General features: G+C 39.4%; 2 protein-coding genes across 3 annotated transcripts; one reads left to right on the top strand and one right to left on the bottom strand.

Moving 5' to 3' along the window:
- Positions 1 to 4,498, top strand: agt (angiotensinogen). 2 transcript variants are annotated; one of them, XM_054600186.1, is made up of 7 exons: positions 1 to 114; positions 1,458 to 1,900; positions 2,093 to 2,459; positions 2,853 to 2,977; positions 3,086 to 3,234; positions 3,645 to 3,801; positions 3,892 to 4,498. In XM_054600186.1, exons 2-7 carry the CDS (start codon positions 1,493 to 1,495, stop codon positions 4,066 to 4,068), a joined length of 1,383 nt encoding a protein of 460 aa, XP_054456161.1. In that variant the 5' UTR covers positions 1 to 114; positions 1,458 to 1,492; the 3' UTR covers positions 4,069 to 4,498. The 2 variants fall into 2 exon arrangements, with proteins under 2 accessions (XP_054456161.1, XP_054456160.1); XM_054600185.1 differs by having other exon boundaries at positions 1,455 to 1,900.
- A 1,135-nt stretch (positions 4,499 to 5,633) lies between these two features.
- Positions 5,634 to 14,479, bottom strand: cog2 (component of oligomeric golgi complex 2). Its single transcript, XM_054600037.1, has 18 exons — positions 14,329 to 14,479; positions 14,003 to 14,164; positions 13,014 to 13,079; positions 12,845 to 12,925; positions 12,479 to 12,582; positions 12,059 to 12,167; positions 11,603 to 11,782; positions 11,362 to 11,486; positions 10,885 to 11,011; positions 10,612 to 10,751; positions 9,342 to 9,403; positions 9,103 to 9,254; positions 8,777 to 8,962; positions 8,543 to 8,615; positions 7,943 to 8,085; positions 6,898 to 7,037; positions 6,529 to 6,712; positions 5,634 to 6,337 (listed from the first exon to the last, which is right to left on the bottom strand). The coding sequence occupies exons 1-18, from the start codon at positions 14,383 to 14,385 to the stop codon at positions 6,239 to 6,241; spliced, it is 2,190 nt and encodes a 729-aa protein (XP_054456012.1). The 5' UTR covers positions 14,386 to 14,479; the 3' UTR covers positions 5,634 to 6,238.
- Positions 14,480 to 14,965: the final 486 nt, after the last annotated feature.

Raw genomic sequence — 14,965 nt, 5'->3', positions numbered from 1 at the left:
CCTTGGTTAATCAGTAACCAGGGTGGGATCACCGCAACTCGCTGGTTTAAAGTAAGGGAGCAGATGAGCCAGGACCTCATTCAGCACCTCACTCAGCAGCAGCAGACGCACACGGTAAGAGCAAACTTCTACTTTATCTCAGAAATCATGATTTGATTGGGCAGTACAGTGAAGGTACAAACTCTTCAGAGATAAGGGGTAGTGTTTTGAGTCCTATTACTGCTGGGACTAATCCATTATGTTCTTCAAAAGCTAAACATAATGTTCTAAATGTCTAAAATGTGTCAAATTGCCTCTCTGACAATCCTTGAGGGTCATTTACTTAATAAATATAAACCGTATAACTAAGATTGTGCTTAAAGACAAGGATATGATAAATCTGATCAAATATAAAATGTAGTCTGTAGTCTCTCAATAGACGGAGAGGGATAATGAATTTGGTGGGTCAGTTGTGTATAAGATCATTTGAGTGTGCTGGTTTTATTGATAAGGGACCAAGGCCATGTCCTGTAGTACATTTCCAAATGGAGGAAAATCTAGTGTTTGCTCACCACAAGAGTCCATCAGTCCAAATTTCTGCATGTTCATCCCAAAGGATAAAGTCCTATTTGTGCATGAGCGCACTCGCCAAAGTGACCTCCACAGACAAGACATCTAGGTTCATGCATGAAAAGTGTTCATTAAGTTACGAAAGTTCTCAGTTCAACCAAATTCACTACATCATTGTTTACTTTGCATTTATTAGGAGCTCCAGCAACAAAATTGCAATGAGAAATATTTCAATGAACTTGTTGATTATTTTGAATGATATACTATATGAGTGTGTAAAAGTTTGTTCTATGAAATATATATTCATTTATTCTAGATTATGTGTTTATTTGTACAGTTATAACAACATGCAGCCAAATTAGTCTCATATCGTCAAGAATCATATTTTCCAATCAAAGTGAACATTTTTGTCTTAATATATGTTGACAAATTGGTTTGATGCCTGTGTGAGCACACCATGTGTGTGTCCCTAGTCTAAAAGCTGCTTTAACAGAATCCAAATAAACAACAAACAATATCCAAATGATACATCCATCTTGTTTTAGTCAGTGAACACATACAAATTCGCCCACAGACGTGCGTAGATACGTCTTCATTATCTATGCGACCTCTGTTGCAGATGGTAATGCCTGCTCTCATTCACTGACCAGCAGGAGAGAGGACACACAAAGAGCAATCAATCCATCACTGACATGCCGCTCTATGTCCAATGTTCCTGCCAGCCAATCCTGTCGGAGACAGAAAACCAGATCCAGCCAGATTACTGACGAGAGTCACACTAATAGTGTTGTAGCATTCACAAGGCACCCAATACAAAGTGCTCGCTAAGACTCAAGAGGCAGTTGATGGGTTGATAAACTCAAGGTAATTCATTGTAAACTAAAAATAGCTGTCTTTCTCCACAGAAGGAATCTTTTTAAGGTGACTACCAACAAAAGGTAAAATGCGGACGCCTCTTCTAGCCCTTCTACTCTGCTGCTACCTCTCAAGAAGCCAAGCCAACCGCGTCTATGTCCACCCCTTCCACCTCTTTGCCGTGGAGAATGTGAGCTGCGAGACCCTGCAGACACAGACCTCCAAGCCTCTGGAGACGCTTCCTGTGGCCCCCCTTGATATTGAAGACCTCACACCAGACAGCAGGGACCTGTCGAAAATGGACACACAGAGGCAGAACATCACAGAGAGGACGGCGGTCCTGGCAGAGCTGTTGAACTCTTTGGGCCTGAGGATGTACCAGGCTGTCAGCAGTAAGCAGCACAGCACCAACACCCTGCTCTCTCCAGTCAACACCTATGGAACCCTCGTCACCTTCCACCTGGGGGCCTCCAGGAAGACTGCAAGCTCATTCCAGGTCTTTGCTTTTGATTTGTTCTCATTGTGGAGATAGTCCAAAAGGGTTTTAGGCAAGCAGAACCCACTGATCCTTTACTATTTTGAAAGAGGGGTTGATTGATTGATTTGGCTCTAACCATCTATGTGATAATCAGGTCTTTCCGTTCACTTAAAGATGTTAATTTAAACTAATTTAATCCTTTCCTTGTAGGCTCTGTTGGGCCTGAGCAGGGAAACCGACCGAGAGGACTGTGTGTCCCTTGTGGATGGACACAAGGTTCACAAGACCCTGCAGGGCATTAACTCTCTGGTGGACGACGGACCCAAAGATGAAATCACCACCCAGGTCTGGACCTTCACTCGCCAGGACGCTCAGCTATCCCAGGACTTTATTCAAGGCACACAGGACCTCTCCGACACATCGTTCATCCGTGGTGTGGACTTCTCCAAACCTCAGGAGGCCGAGCAGCTGGTGAACAGCTTTTTGGAGAAGACATCATACGGGAGGGTGAAGGACATCTTCAAAGATCTGAACTCCAGCAGCAACCTTCTGTTTGTTTCTTCCTTCAACTTTCAAGGTCTGTTTTTTCTTCCTCTTAATTTGTTTTACAGTTTCACGCAGATTGAGTCTCATGATATGAAGTCAGAACTAACTTTGTATTTAAGGCTGCAATTTGAATATGTAATTTCAATCTTTGTCACAATGCCAGGATTATATTATTAAAGCAAGCCCGGTACCACTTATTATGACCAGAGTCAGATTTGCAGTAAATTAAATAGCATTACATGTAACATACAATATACATCAGTCAGTAAAACTGACTGATGTATATTGTATGTTACATGTAATGCTACAAAAAGATTTGTGCACTTGACCCAGATGCTGATATACCAAACTGAAATCCTGAGTTCTGTCAACTACAGCACCACCTTGCAGTGCCTGATTATGTTCTTTGGTTGTGTCTATTTAGGCAACTGGAGGACAGCTTTTCAACCAGAGAAGACCTCCTTGCAGGAGTTTCATGTAGATGAAACAACCACAGTGATGGCTCCACTGATGACCCACACAGGTCAATATCACTACCTGAATGATAAGGTACATTTTAGTTCAGGAGATTGTATTTCATCACATTTGCAGCTGTTGAATATGAAATGTACTTGGGTGAGTATTCAAATGTAATATTTTTCTTTTGTCCCCATGAAGGTACGGCGGTGCACAGTGGTCAAGCTGTCTCTGAGCAAACGGTCCTATATGTTGCTGGTCCTGCCTCACGAAGGTACCAACCTTAATGACATTGAGTCCAAGCTGCTCACTGACGTCATGTCTGGCTGGCACGAGAGCCTTCAGGAAGGGTGAGTATTGTGCTTTTATAAAAACCTAAATCCAGACCCAATAAGACCTTCAATGCTTAAGTTCATTCACAATACCAGAAACTTCCATTTTTATTTCCATCAATGCTGGCGACTCAGTTATAGTATTTTCAGTAGCCAGTAATGTGTATTTCTGTTCAAATGTCACTTTTTGTGTTGAATAGCTTAACCTATAATTAATAAAATAAATTTTAAAAAGCGATTTTGTTACAATTGCAGTTTAAGAAATCAGAATCCGAAACTTTTTATTGCCAAGTAGATTCGCACATACAATTTATTCAAATATATATGTATTTATTTTTTCTTAAGGCGAGATCGAGTTGGGTACAGTCCCATTTCATTCCAAATACTTTTACTTTACAATCTGTCTCCCCTCCTGTCCATTCCCCCAGTCTATTGGAGCTGTCCCTCCCAAAGTTCTCACTGTCTTCTGTGAGTAATCTGCGCGACCTGCTGACCGACATGGATCCAGTAATTGAGGCCAAGCTGTTGGGCTCTCAGGCTGAGTTCAGCCAAATCAGCAACACCAAACCTTTCACTATAGATCAGGTAAACTAGATGAATGGTTATCTTGTCATAAAAAACACTCACTTTATGTGTGTCTATGTATCATTAACAGATCTCTCTGTGTCCTCTCAGGCCGTCAACAAGGTGTTGTTTGAGATGTCAGAAGAAGGCGCAGAACCTCAGGATAAGGTCCAGGAAGCAGGCATCCCTCTGAAACTGTCCATCAACCGGCCATTCTTCTTTTCGGTCATAGAGGGAGATTATAATGCCATCCTCATGCTGGGCAAGATCACCAATCCAACACTGTAAAGTTATATAGTACTTAAAAACTCATCAAGATCATACTCTTGTCTTCCAGCTAAATAAATGACCACACAGTACATGAGGAATAAAGCACAACCTAGCTCAAGAAGGATCTATCAATGTTCACAGTGTTATCTTTCACCACCTAGCTGATCTCTCCAGAAACTGAGGAGTCACTGGGGGATCCTTGTGTCAGTATTTATGAAAAGCTTTTACTTTATGCTGAGTTATGCAGCCTGTTAAAAATCTTGATTTGTTTTCCTTCAGTAAAATTTATTATAGCAGAGTTCTGTATAGTATTTTTCAGTAGAGTAGGTACAGTAACCACGATTCTCTATGATGAATGACTAATACGTTGTATATTATAACCAAGAGTTTATTTTTGTTTTGTTAACATTTGTGATTGCTGTAATAAAACGTATTGTTTCCCAATATAGTTCAAATGTCATTGGTTTTCATTAGGATTTCAGAATTTTTTTTAGACAATTGACTGTATTTACTCCTTTGCACACGTTCCAAAACTATTTGCTTGAATGAATGACGAACTGAAATCTGTTGTGACCAACAAACGAAGTGTTAAGAGATTTGAACTTAAAAAATACTCAAAAACTGAGTCAAATGAAATGAGAAAAACTGTAATAATATACTATATTGCAACTTTTTAGTTGCAATATATTTCATAATATAGAATGTCCTAAAAATGTTAAAAAGTCAATATAATATTTCAGGAGAAGTCGTAGTATAGCATGTAACAAAAATGTGATAAAAAGTCATAGTATGTCAAAAAAAAGTACTAATATATAGTATGCCATTTCATGATATGCTATAGTATGACTTTTTAATTACATGTTGATGTCAAAAAATTCATAGTATAGTATGAAACAAAAAGGTAATAGCTTAGTATGTCAGAAAAAAGTAATAGTATAGTATTTCATTAAAAATTAATAATTAGAATTATAACCCCTAAATTGTATGGCTCTCCAAACCAGTTATTATATTGCAGTTTATGTCCATGTCTGTCCAAAATGTAATCCCATCATCATTTTATCCTATTTTTATTTCTATTTATTTAAAATTGTCATATGAATTCTTGAGTTATGGCCAAAAACAATGAGGTCATAGTGACCTTCAACCAACAAATTCTAATCAGTCCATCCTTCTGTCCAAGTGGACGTTTGTGTCAAATTTGAAGAATTTCCCTCCAGATGTTCCTGAGACATTAGGTTCATGAGAATGGGACTGACGTACAGAAAGACTTACCAACATAAGGACAGATGCATGGACGTAAAAGCATAATGCGTACGGCCATGGCTGTCGCTAGCACGGAGGCACAAACACGCAAATTCATTTGTGAAGTAATATGGAAACAGTCACTGTTTAAGCGGCTTCTTGCTTTAGGTGCCCAGAAAACAAAAAACTAAAACCAGTTTTCAAATCCAAATTTACGTCCGACTTTGATTTAGAAATATGTGTTGTTTGTCAATTGTTGGTAGTCGATGGAAAAAGACGTATGCAGTGCAAACATCTAGCTAGCTAATGAACTTTATATTAAAACACACAAATCCAATGCTGTATCCACAGTTCTTTATTTTATCCCAGAGTCAATTATATTAATATTATAAAACTTTGATTTTAACATAAATGTACATGTTACACACTAACAGACTATTTGAGATTAAACCTTCACCTTGTAGCAAAGTTTAGACAAATATGTTTTCATTGACATTCTCTCTTTACAACTTAAGACTTGAGAACCTTGGTATGCAACATTCTGGCCCAACATATATAATGACTGACACAGTAATTGTCTATAGAGCATTACATATCTCCATACTTTGACTGGCTCTAAGAGTTTCAGAAGTTTGGTTGAACTCTGCGTATTCTTGCCCTGCTGCTAGTTAGTAGTTGGCTTATTTTAAATAACTGATAACTGTAAATTTAGACTGTATGGACCCCCATTTCTTTGGAGCAGATGGCTATATGTTACACATTGAACCCTTTAAAGCCTGCAAAAACAAATTAGATGTTTTTGTACAAAAAGGATTTCAGTAGTGTCAGTTCTTGTCATATATTATTTGTGGCCTGATCATTATAAACTGCTACCAGGCCATGACTTCAGCCAACACTAGACTATTGCAACATGTGATTGGGTTTCAGTTACTATTGAGTCAACCTTTTACTGGTTCTGTTCAGCGAGCTCTCGGGCTTCTTTCACCAGGTCCATCAGAGTAGAGAACGTGGGGATGTCACTCGGCTGAAGGCCCATCTTCTGGATCTTAGACACACAACAGAGCAGTGTAAGAGAGAATAATTTTGATCTGAATTTCAGATGACACTTAGTAGCAGTATGCAAGCTCAGCAATATTTGCTGCAGAATTTTTGCCCAAGGAATGTGCATTGTTTTTCACATGTTTAACTATCGGTCTCCACATATGTCTGCATGTGCACTGCTGAAACGCCACCTACCTGTTCTCCGAGGTATTCCACATCCAATGCAAGTTGAAGACGGATCTTGCTATCGTCTGTGGGTCCACCGTTTGCTCCTGCCGTGGTAGTCGCGCTCGCACCTTTTCTAGCTTGTTTCAAACGCTTCAGACTCTCCTCCATCTTTCTCACAGAGCTCAGCACCTCTGAGATGGTCTCATAGTACCTAGGAGTAGGAAACACAAAATGTGTTGGGTGCAGCTGGAATAATTTATAAAAGAAATTGAATACTTTGAGAAGTCTTTAAATTATATTAAACGGAATAGCTCATTCTGTGACTGTCAAACACAAGTCATATTTTTTTAATTCTGTTAAGGTTTCTGGGTCTATTTATCTTGGCAAATGTCTTACCTTTGTGTGCAGTCAGACAGTGCAACTCGCAGCCACTCTTGTGCTGTAGAGGGGTTGACAAGCCCCGTTGAGTCAGTCAGCAACTGATGTAACGGGCGTAAGGCGTTGTCCATGTAGGCGGAGGCCCGCACTGGCAGATCCTAAATATACGTATTGAGCAAAAAAAAATTACATTTCAATATTTGCCTGCGTTAAGGTTTGCGGTTGGTAGAAAACTAAATTTGAAGCTCAGTGTTTTGTTCATGTTGAGAATATGGAGAGGTGGATGATATCTTGTCCAAACCTTTCTGTCGCAACATCGCAAGTGCTTCTCGCTGCAACAATTACATTTTTCCACTTTCCGGTTTTGCAACATTTTGTCAATGTACAGCCACGCAGTTATCAGTCATATCAAAACTGCAAAAAGTGTGCAGCTCTATCGTGCAGTAAAATATGAACAAATAATCAGATTCGGTATCAGCATGATACTGATAAAAGTATGGTTATCGGTGTTTGTGTGCTGAATGCTAACGGAATTTACCAATAATGCTAAAAAAAACTTTGGTTAATTACGAAACAGATTGTTGTAGATGCAGCTAAACACAGTTCAGCAGTGCCGTAGAGGAAAAGTGATGCCAGTGAACATTAGGGGGAAGACAAACTGACTGTGAGTAGCGAGTGAGTGGAGGAATTAATTAAAGAATGTGCATGTTTAATAAATTCTTGGAATAAAAGTTAAACTAACTACAAAGTAAGTCCAGTTTTTTCAAACTGCCATTTCCAAAGTCAAATATGAACATTTCATTAGTATGCTGTTTTAGAGCCAATACTAATGTCGAAGTTGAATGCCATTCGTGTATTAATATGCATAAGGACAATTTCCATCAAAATCTGGCCAGTCAATGCATTTCAAGAGGTTAAATTCTGACATTTATTTAAAGAATTTCCACCAGAAAAAATATCTCTATACCACAACACAGTTCTAAGTGCATTAGTCCTCTAGGTTTTTTGTAAATCAGACAAAGGTTTTCCTCAAAGATATGTGCGTGTCTGCAGCTTCACTGACCTTATTAGTCCTGCGGTAGAGTCGGGGAACCTCAGAGGCACTCTTCAGGAAGCGGCAAGAGCGTTCAGTCAGATGCTGGGTCATCCTGGTGTTCAGAGTGGGAATGCTACTTGACAGGCAAGTCTTGGAGTCCGTTAGAGCATCTGACATAGAAGAGAGCGCTAGTAAATGCACAACTATTCACGCGGTCTGATTTGCCCTGGTGCTATAAGCCAAGAGTCAAGGAATGATTCAATTTTGTGACTGACTGATTTCTTTGAAGATGGCATGCTCAAAAGCCTCCAGATTGAATGGTTTCGTTTAAAATGTCAGTGATCACTGACATTTTTGCATTGCTGTGTATCTCCTGGCGTGTTTTCCATAGAAATAAGACCACAGCAGAAAAGATGCAATAATCCCTACCAATAATTAAAAAATCTTGCAAAAAGATTTTTTAATTCCACAAATATTACAATTTCTATTCAGAGTAACATTGAATGCTTCACAACAGATGTTTAATATAACTGTCATAATATTCCTCATTTCCCCGACAAAACATTGCACCGTAAAATCAAGAAACACTGCAAAGGAAGTGATGAGATAAAATGACTTCCAACTTACCTTCCAAAATTGCAACATTTTTGAATCCGATGGCTTCTAACCGCTGTCTGACTATCTCTGTCAACTCTGGTATCTAAGAGAAAGACGAGCAAACTGTCAGTGTGGAAGCAATTAAGTGCAAACCATTTGAAATTATCAAAAAGGGCACTTGGTTAACCCCATAGGTATAAAATGTATTTTAAGAAAAAAGTTAAACTACATATGTAAATATATGCATTTAGTTTGTGTGTGTACCTGCTCCTGCAGCTTTTGAATGTCAGCTGCAATGTAGACCAGCTGTTTGGTGGACAGAGAAGCAGGACTCCCACTCTCACTGCCGCCCTCATCCATTGACGTTCGGCTGGAGGTGGAGGAGGCGGAGCTCGGCAGAGGCCTGGTTGGCTCTTTGGTCGCTTCAGGGGATGGAGTCTTCGTCAACACCTGTGCCGACACCAATCAAGATGAGGAACACAAGCAAGCCACAGCAATACGGGTGTTCATTACTCACATACTGCTTTGTAGAAAATACTATTAAAAAATATTTTAAAATAATTTTAGTCCTCAGGTTTAATAAAGTTTACCTCGTCAAGAAACTTGGCATATCGTGCGTAGAGCTGCAGTGTGAGCTTCCAGAAGCGATGAGCCAGAGGTGACAGGTACACTTTGTCTGACCAACATCTCATAAGGCAGGACCACAGCACCTCAGATACTTGCAGGTGGTATACACTGCCAGCTGGACATGAGCACACACACATACACAGTTACTTCGGCTAAGTGATTAGGTACACACTGGTGTTTATAATGGCAATTAAATTCCTACCTGGTGCTGCCTCAAGTCCATCACTGATGGCGTTTTCCAGACTCCCTGCTATTTCCTTGTACCTGGAAAAAAACAAGGCAAAACAATCAGTCTGTTATCAGCTTATTTCACGTATCAGCTGTGAAAGACACATGCTCATGAAGTGAATCACCACGGTGTGCGTCGGAAATTTAGGACTTTCCAGAAAGGCTGAACTGTGCAGTCTTGTGTTGTGAAATGAGGTCACAAGGCCTGATCATTACAGTGCGTGTGTGTTTGTCTGTGTGGGCGGGAGGAGGTGGACAAATAATGGAGGACTTCTTTACTTTTTCACTCAGATCAATAGCCATTCAGCCAAGGTCCAGTGTCATGTTTATGGGCTATGTTAAGTATAGTAAAACCCTGGCATATTTCCTCAGTTTATATGTAATTATTGTCATCACTATGCATATGCAATTTTCCATATTCCGATAAAAATTGTCTTGTCCAATTTGTCTCTTTCTTATGAAAATGCTGGAAGGCTGCAATTTAAGTCAAAATTCATCTTTTGAGTCCTTAAAGCGAGACCAGTATGTTCTTCAAAATACATGCTGGGCAGAAATTGCTCCTTCACTGACGTCATTCATTCAAGCTGAGAAGTCTACATTAGGATATAAAACAGGATATAAAACACACCTATTAATGCACTGCATGCATGCAAAAGATTTTCTGTTTCAGAAAGTTACAGGAAAGGTAGGACACAGCCCGCGTCTGATCCGATTTCTGAAAGGTTAGGAGGGAGGGGGAGTTCTGTCTATCTGACAAGCACTTCTGAATAAGCATACTGGCAGCTTTTCCTGTCCCAGCCAAGAAAGAGTATACATATTAACCCCTGTAACCACACAAACTGTTGTTTTACATTTCCGTCCTTGGACAAAGCCAGGCTAGCCGTCTCTCCCTCCCTGTTTCTAGTTTTCATGCTGAGCTAATACAACCCTTTCCTGGCCCCAGCTTTATATTAAACAAACAACCATGACAGTGGGATCAATTGCTTTCATCAGGAAAGCAAATAACAGTAGTTCCAAAAAATATCAAACTTTTCCCTGAAATAATTGCATTTTTGTACTTTGAACAAATGAGTTAAGAACATTCATCTTATTTTTCCAAAGAATGTTAGTCACACTTCCAACATGATTAAGAGTGAGTTCTGAAGTCTACAAAAATGTCTAATCTGCTCTAGATAAAGACATGGGAGACATGAACCTATAGGCTGAGGTATGTAGAGTAGAGATCATATTGAGGTAATACGCACCGTAGTTGAAAGTAGACGGGCAGGTTCCATTTGTTGTGGAAGCTGGTATATGAGGGATGTACTCTCAGTCTCTTCACGCTGGCCTGCGAGCTGCACTGACGCTCAAACCTCCGCACAAACTCCATGCTTGCACTGTAACGCTAAAGAAAAGAGTATCAAGAGTCAACAGATATCACACAAAGGCGAAACTACTCAGTCTTACACTGCATTATGTGACCCAAAACTATACAAAGTGAATGCATACACACAATAACTGTGTCCCTGTGGCTGTACCTCGTAGAATATGTCAGGGTTTCCAGGGTTGAAGAGGTAGGCCAACCTCTCCTCTATCCCTTTGATCATCTCTGGCCACACAGAGTTCACCAGGAAATCATAACCTGGCACTATGTCAGCTTTGTCACTGAGGAGAGAGGGAACATCAGCACATTAAACGTATGTTACGATATCATCTACTTTGGTCACTACTCCAGCCACTGATTCATTTTATGTACACAGACTAGGAGTAATAGTTGTTTAAATGTTCAAATATGTTGAGCAAATGATGCCTGGTAATTTGGGTAATATATGAATACAAAATAAATAAATTTCAAAAGAGTGGTCAATATGTTGATTGCAACAGCTCGACAGATGAAAGCAGGTTATTTGCTTCACAAATAGAGGCAAGAGGATTCCAAAACAATCAACATAACAAAGAGTTGCTTGATCTAATGCAGGCTGTGAATGAATTTGCCTCCGTGATAATATTAATACCTGGATATGGCTCCTCCGGTGACCTCTCTAAGCAGTCTACAGTGATGAGGAACGAACTCCAACAGTCTAGAGTACATCAACTGGAGACCATTGGGACTAGACTTCACCACCTCTTCTACTATCACCTAAAAGAAGAAGTTGGGACGAGAGCACCTTCTGTCAAAGATATCTAATAATGTCTTCAAAAAAGCTGAAATTCACTTGGACTTACACTCTATCAAAATATGAGTGGTATGTTTACCTGGTCCATGTAGGGCTTGACCAGCACCTGTCCTACCAGGGCCTCAGCATCTCGAGTCTTGTCTATGGTGGCGTACGTCCTCAGGCAGTGACGCACCATGTCCAACTTGGATGTTTGCAGACCCTCGATCAGCACGCCCTCCAGAGACTGCTGCAGCATGGAGGTGATCCCTGCGATACGCTAAAAGAGGACACACACCCAAATGATGGAAATATTACAACAGATTGTATTCAAGCAAACACACGGATCAAGTGAACCATGAATCAGTGTTAAATTAGGATCAAATATTTGGAGATATATTCTGTCTCTTACCAGAAGGACTGCACAGATTGTATTTGTCAATAAATAACATGATTGAAGGATTAACAGAAAAGCAGCAAGACGGACAAACTGACCGATTAACTGAGAGGATATTCATTCATCAGCTGTCTGACTGATAAATCCATTAACACTTACAGGTCTGACTTTGTCCAGTAGGGGCATGCCTTTGCTCTGTACAGCGTGGAACTGCAGCTGGTTGAATTCTGTAGCAATCCTCTCCAGGATATGACCTGCTAACAAGGGACTGTGTACATAGACACACATGAAGTCAAACACAAAAGGCTTAGAGCTACATCCATGCATTGATCAAGCTCAAAGAATATGAACATATGGTGTGCTCAAGTTTACAAAGTAGAAATATAGTTTTTCAAACTGCAGCTTAAAAAAATTATGTGAAACTGGAACTTTTTTTTTTTTTTAGCTTATCTAATGCATCTATTACTAGATATCCTATTCTTGATATCTGGTTAGGGCCAACTACCATTACTTGAAAAAATGTAACTAAGTAATCTACTTATTGATGCCAGTGGGACTGTTAACATGTTGGTTTCCCACCTGCTGGTTTCTAGAGAGCTGGATTCCTTGGAGCTCTGTGAGTGGAGGATTTTCTCAATCTTCTCGACTGAGCGCACCACCCGAATCAGCCTCAATACACACACCTAATGGATAGAATAATAACATTAAGCTTTTTGATAATAAATTGAGTTTTTCCCCACAGAGTAGACAACTGTCTACTATTACACATTGTCTTCTACATTAGAGGTTGGAAAACTAGTATTTCTGTAAAACAATTGAAAAACAGGTTAAGCATCTGTACGGCACAGAATATAGCTTTTTAAAAGGAAATTAAGTTTGTGATGCATATGTTAAATGATGAATACAAAATATGCTTCACTCAGACAGGAAGAAGAGAAACCAAACCTTTTTTATCTGCAGATCTTCCTGTTTGGCTAGCTGGTTATCTATAGCCTGAATCACCTCGCTCACACAGGACCGCAGACTCTGCAATAGATAGCAGCCAGAAACATGCATGAACACTCTGTGGCAGGAATAGGTCAAAGCTTGTGGTATAATTTATCAGAACACGCACCATAACCTCCTCTCGTAACTGTCCCAATGGTACAGAAAGCTGATTGAGGGCTTTGTCCATCCCGACCTGAGACAAAAGAGCAGAGGCATGAGATTAGAAACAGTCTAACCTCACATAGATTTACTTTTTAAAATGAAAACTGCTTGGTGTACTCTCTTTTATTTTTCAAGAGTATATTAAGAGCCAATATAAATAAAGACAGAATATCATAAAACGGTTGGACAATGAAATATGGGCAACTGCAACATTCAGTTTTTTGAGTGTGTTACTTAGGTAGAGTGACATTTAGGGGTTTCTGTTCTAGAAAAGGAGCGCTAGCCGTCCAATCGCCAAAAACTGCAATTCTAACAAAAAATTTAAAAACTCAAAAAGTTTTTGATAACAAATCACAAAAATGTTTGCATCAAATCTGTGTTATAACTGGTATCATCCAAAATTGCTGCAAAAAACTTGTTAAACATAATAGAGCATGTGAATGGCAATCATTTAGTTGCATCATAATGTTCTACTGTCGACCTGCCATAAAATAAAGACAAAAACAGGTCTATATGGGTCTTTTAGACATTAGTGTTGTCATGATACCAAAATTGTGACTTTGATATGATACCCTGCCTAAATATCTCTATACCGATACCACAGCAAAAAAATCTAAAATGTCACGAAAAGTTATGGAATACTAGATGACAGAACATTTCTATTAATTAAAAAGCTTAAAATGTATTGATTAAAAATGTGACATGGTATGCAATAATCTGATGTCCCCTGTTACTTGTTGCCTTTTCATTCCTCCGGGCTCCAGAGCATATAACACACAAACATTTTAGTTGATATTCATCAAGACAGATTACAATACAGATCAAGCTTGCCTCTTAGAAATGATAACAGTACATTTCTCAATAGGCTTGAGATGCCCTCCTTGTCTCCTGTGCAATACGAGCTGCTGGCTTGTAAAGTTACACAATGCACAAACCACATTGCTGACAACTGACCAGGTTAGTGGAGAGGTTAACAAAGTCTGCGTAGTCCTTGTTGATGAGCTCCACCATGGCGGTTTTGAGCAGCTTGTAGTAGAGCTCCAGGTCCTCCCTCATCTCCTCCAGCTGGACCTGCTTCCGACACTCAGACACAAACTGGTCCACGTCAAAGTCATCCTGCAGGAGGAGACACCACCAACAATAAGATCACACCAGAACGAGAACAATAATGACATTAATATAATAGCATGCATGAACCAACATTAGCTATGAGTGTCATTGAAGTTTAGACTTCTACATATGTGTGTATATTCAATAACACAGACGTAACGGATGCACACCTTCATAAAAACATCCTTGTCGAAGCACAAAGAATCTGGTCCCTTCGGCAGATTCATGTTGAATTATAAATGATAAATAACAGATACAAAGAACAGGAAAATATCATGCGCCTCCAGATAGCTGCAGCAGCTGGACTTCCGCAAACATGGCAAACACACCAACGAAGAAGAAGAGACAGGAAGACCACTGGGGGAGGTTGTGATGATACTACAGCGACATCTAGCGGCATGATGAGGTATTGCACGGTGGCCAGGCGCGACAATTGAAAAAACTGCCTGTTAAAATGTAAAAAGATAAATCCAGTTAATCAACTGGTTTGTAGATCAAATTCAAGTTACATATGATTTCAGACCACAGTCTGTCATCATGCTGACCAGCCCCTCCCCCGTGTGGATATACATTTTTTTTTTATTTTTATTTTTTTTTTATTTTTTTTTTTTTTTATGTTTCTATTTCCCCATGTAGTTGAGCTGCTGCAACATATAATTTACCCCATGGGGATCAATAAAGGAATATATATATATATATATATATATATATATATATATATATATATATATATATATATATATTTAAGATAATCCAGAGGATGTGTTCATTGCAGGATTATATTTTTCTGTCATAAAATATCATTTG

The sequence above is a fragment of the Anoplopoma fimbria genome, chromosome 6 (assembly GCF_027596085.1).
Source record: "Anoplopoma fimbria isolate UVic2021 breed Golden Eagle Sablefish chromosome 6, Afim_UVic_2022, whole genome shotgun sequence".
Classification (NCBI taxonomy): Eukaryota; Metazoa; Chordata; class Actinopteri; order Perciformes; family Anoplopomatidae; genus Anoplopoma; species Anoplopoma fimbria.
The sequence above is the reverse complement of the archived record's forward strand: the minus strand, read 5'-3'. Positions and strand labels throughout refer to the sequence as shown.

Excerpts from the sequence above, each read along its gene's own strand:
- agt (XM_054600186.1), top strand. The coding sequence starts at position 1,493 with ATGCGGACGCCTCTTCTAGCCCTTCTACTCTGCTGCTACCTCTCAAGA. Across the intron at positions 1,901-2,092 it reads AGACTGCAAGCTCATTCCAG|GCTCTGTTGGGCCTGAGCAG; the intron begins GTCTTTGCTTTT and ends CTTTCCTTGTAG. Across the intron at positions 2,978-3,085 it reads ATCACTACCTGAATGATAAG|GTACGGCGGTGCACAGTGGT; the intron begins GTACATTTTAGT and ends GTCCCCATGAAG.
- cog2 (XM_054600037.1), bottom strand. The coding sequence starts at position 14,385 with ATGAATCTGCCGAAGGGACCAGATTCTTTGTGCTTCGACAAGGATGTT. Across the intron at positions 12,926-13,013 it reads AGTTACGAGAGGAGGTTATG|AGTCTGCGGTCCTGTGTGAG; the intron begins GTGCGTGTTCTG and ends TATCTATTGCAG. Across the intron at positions 11,783-12,058 it reads TACTGGACAAAGTCAGACCT|CGTATCGCAGGGATCACCTC; the intron begins GTAAGTGTTAAT and ends GTCCTCTTTTAG.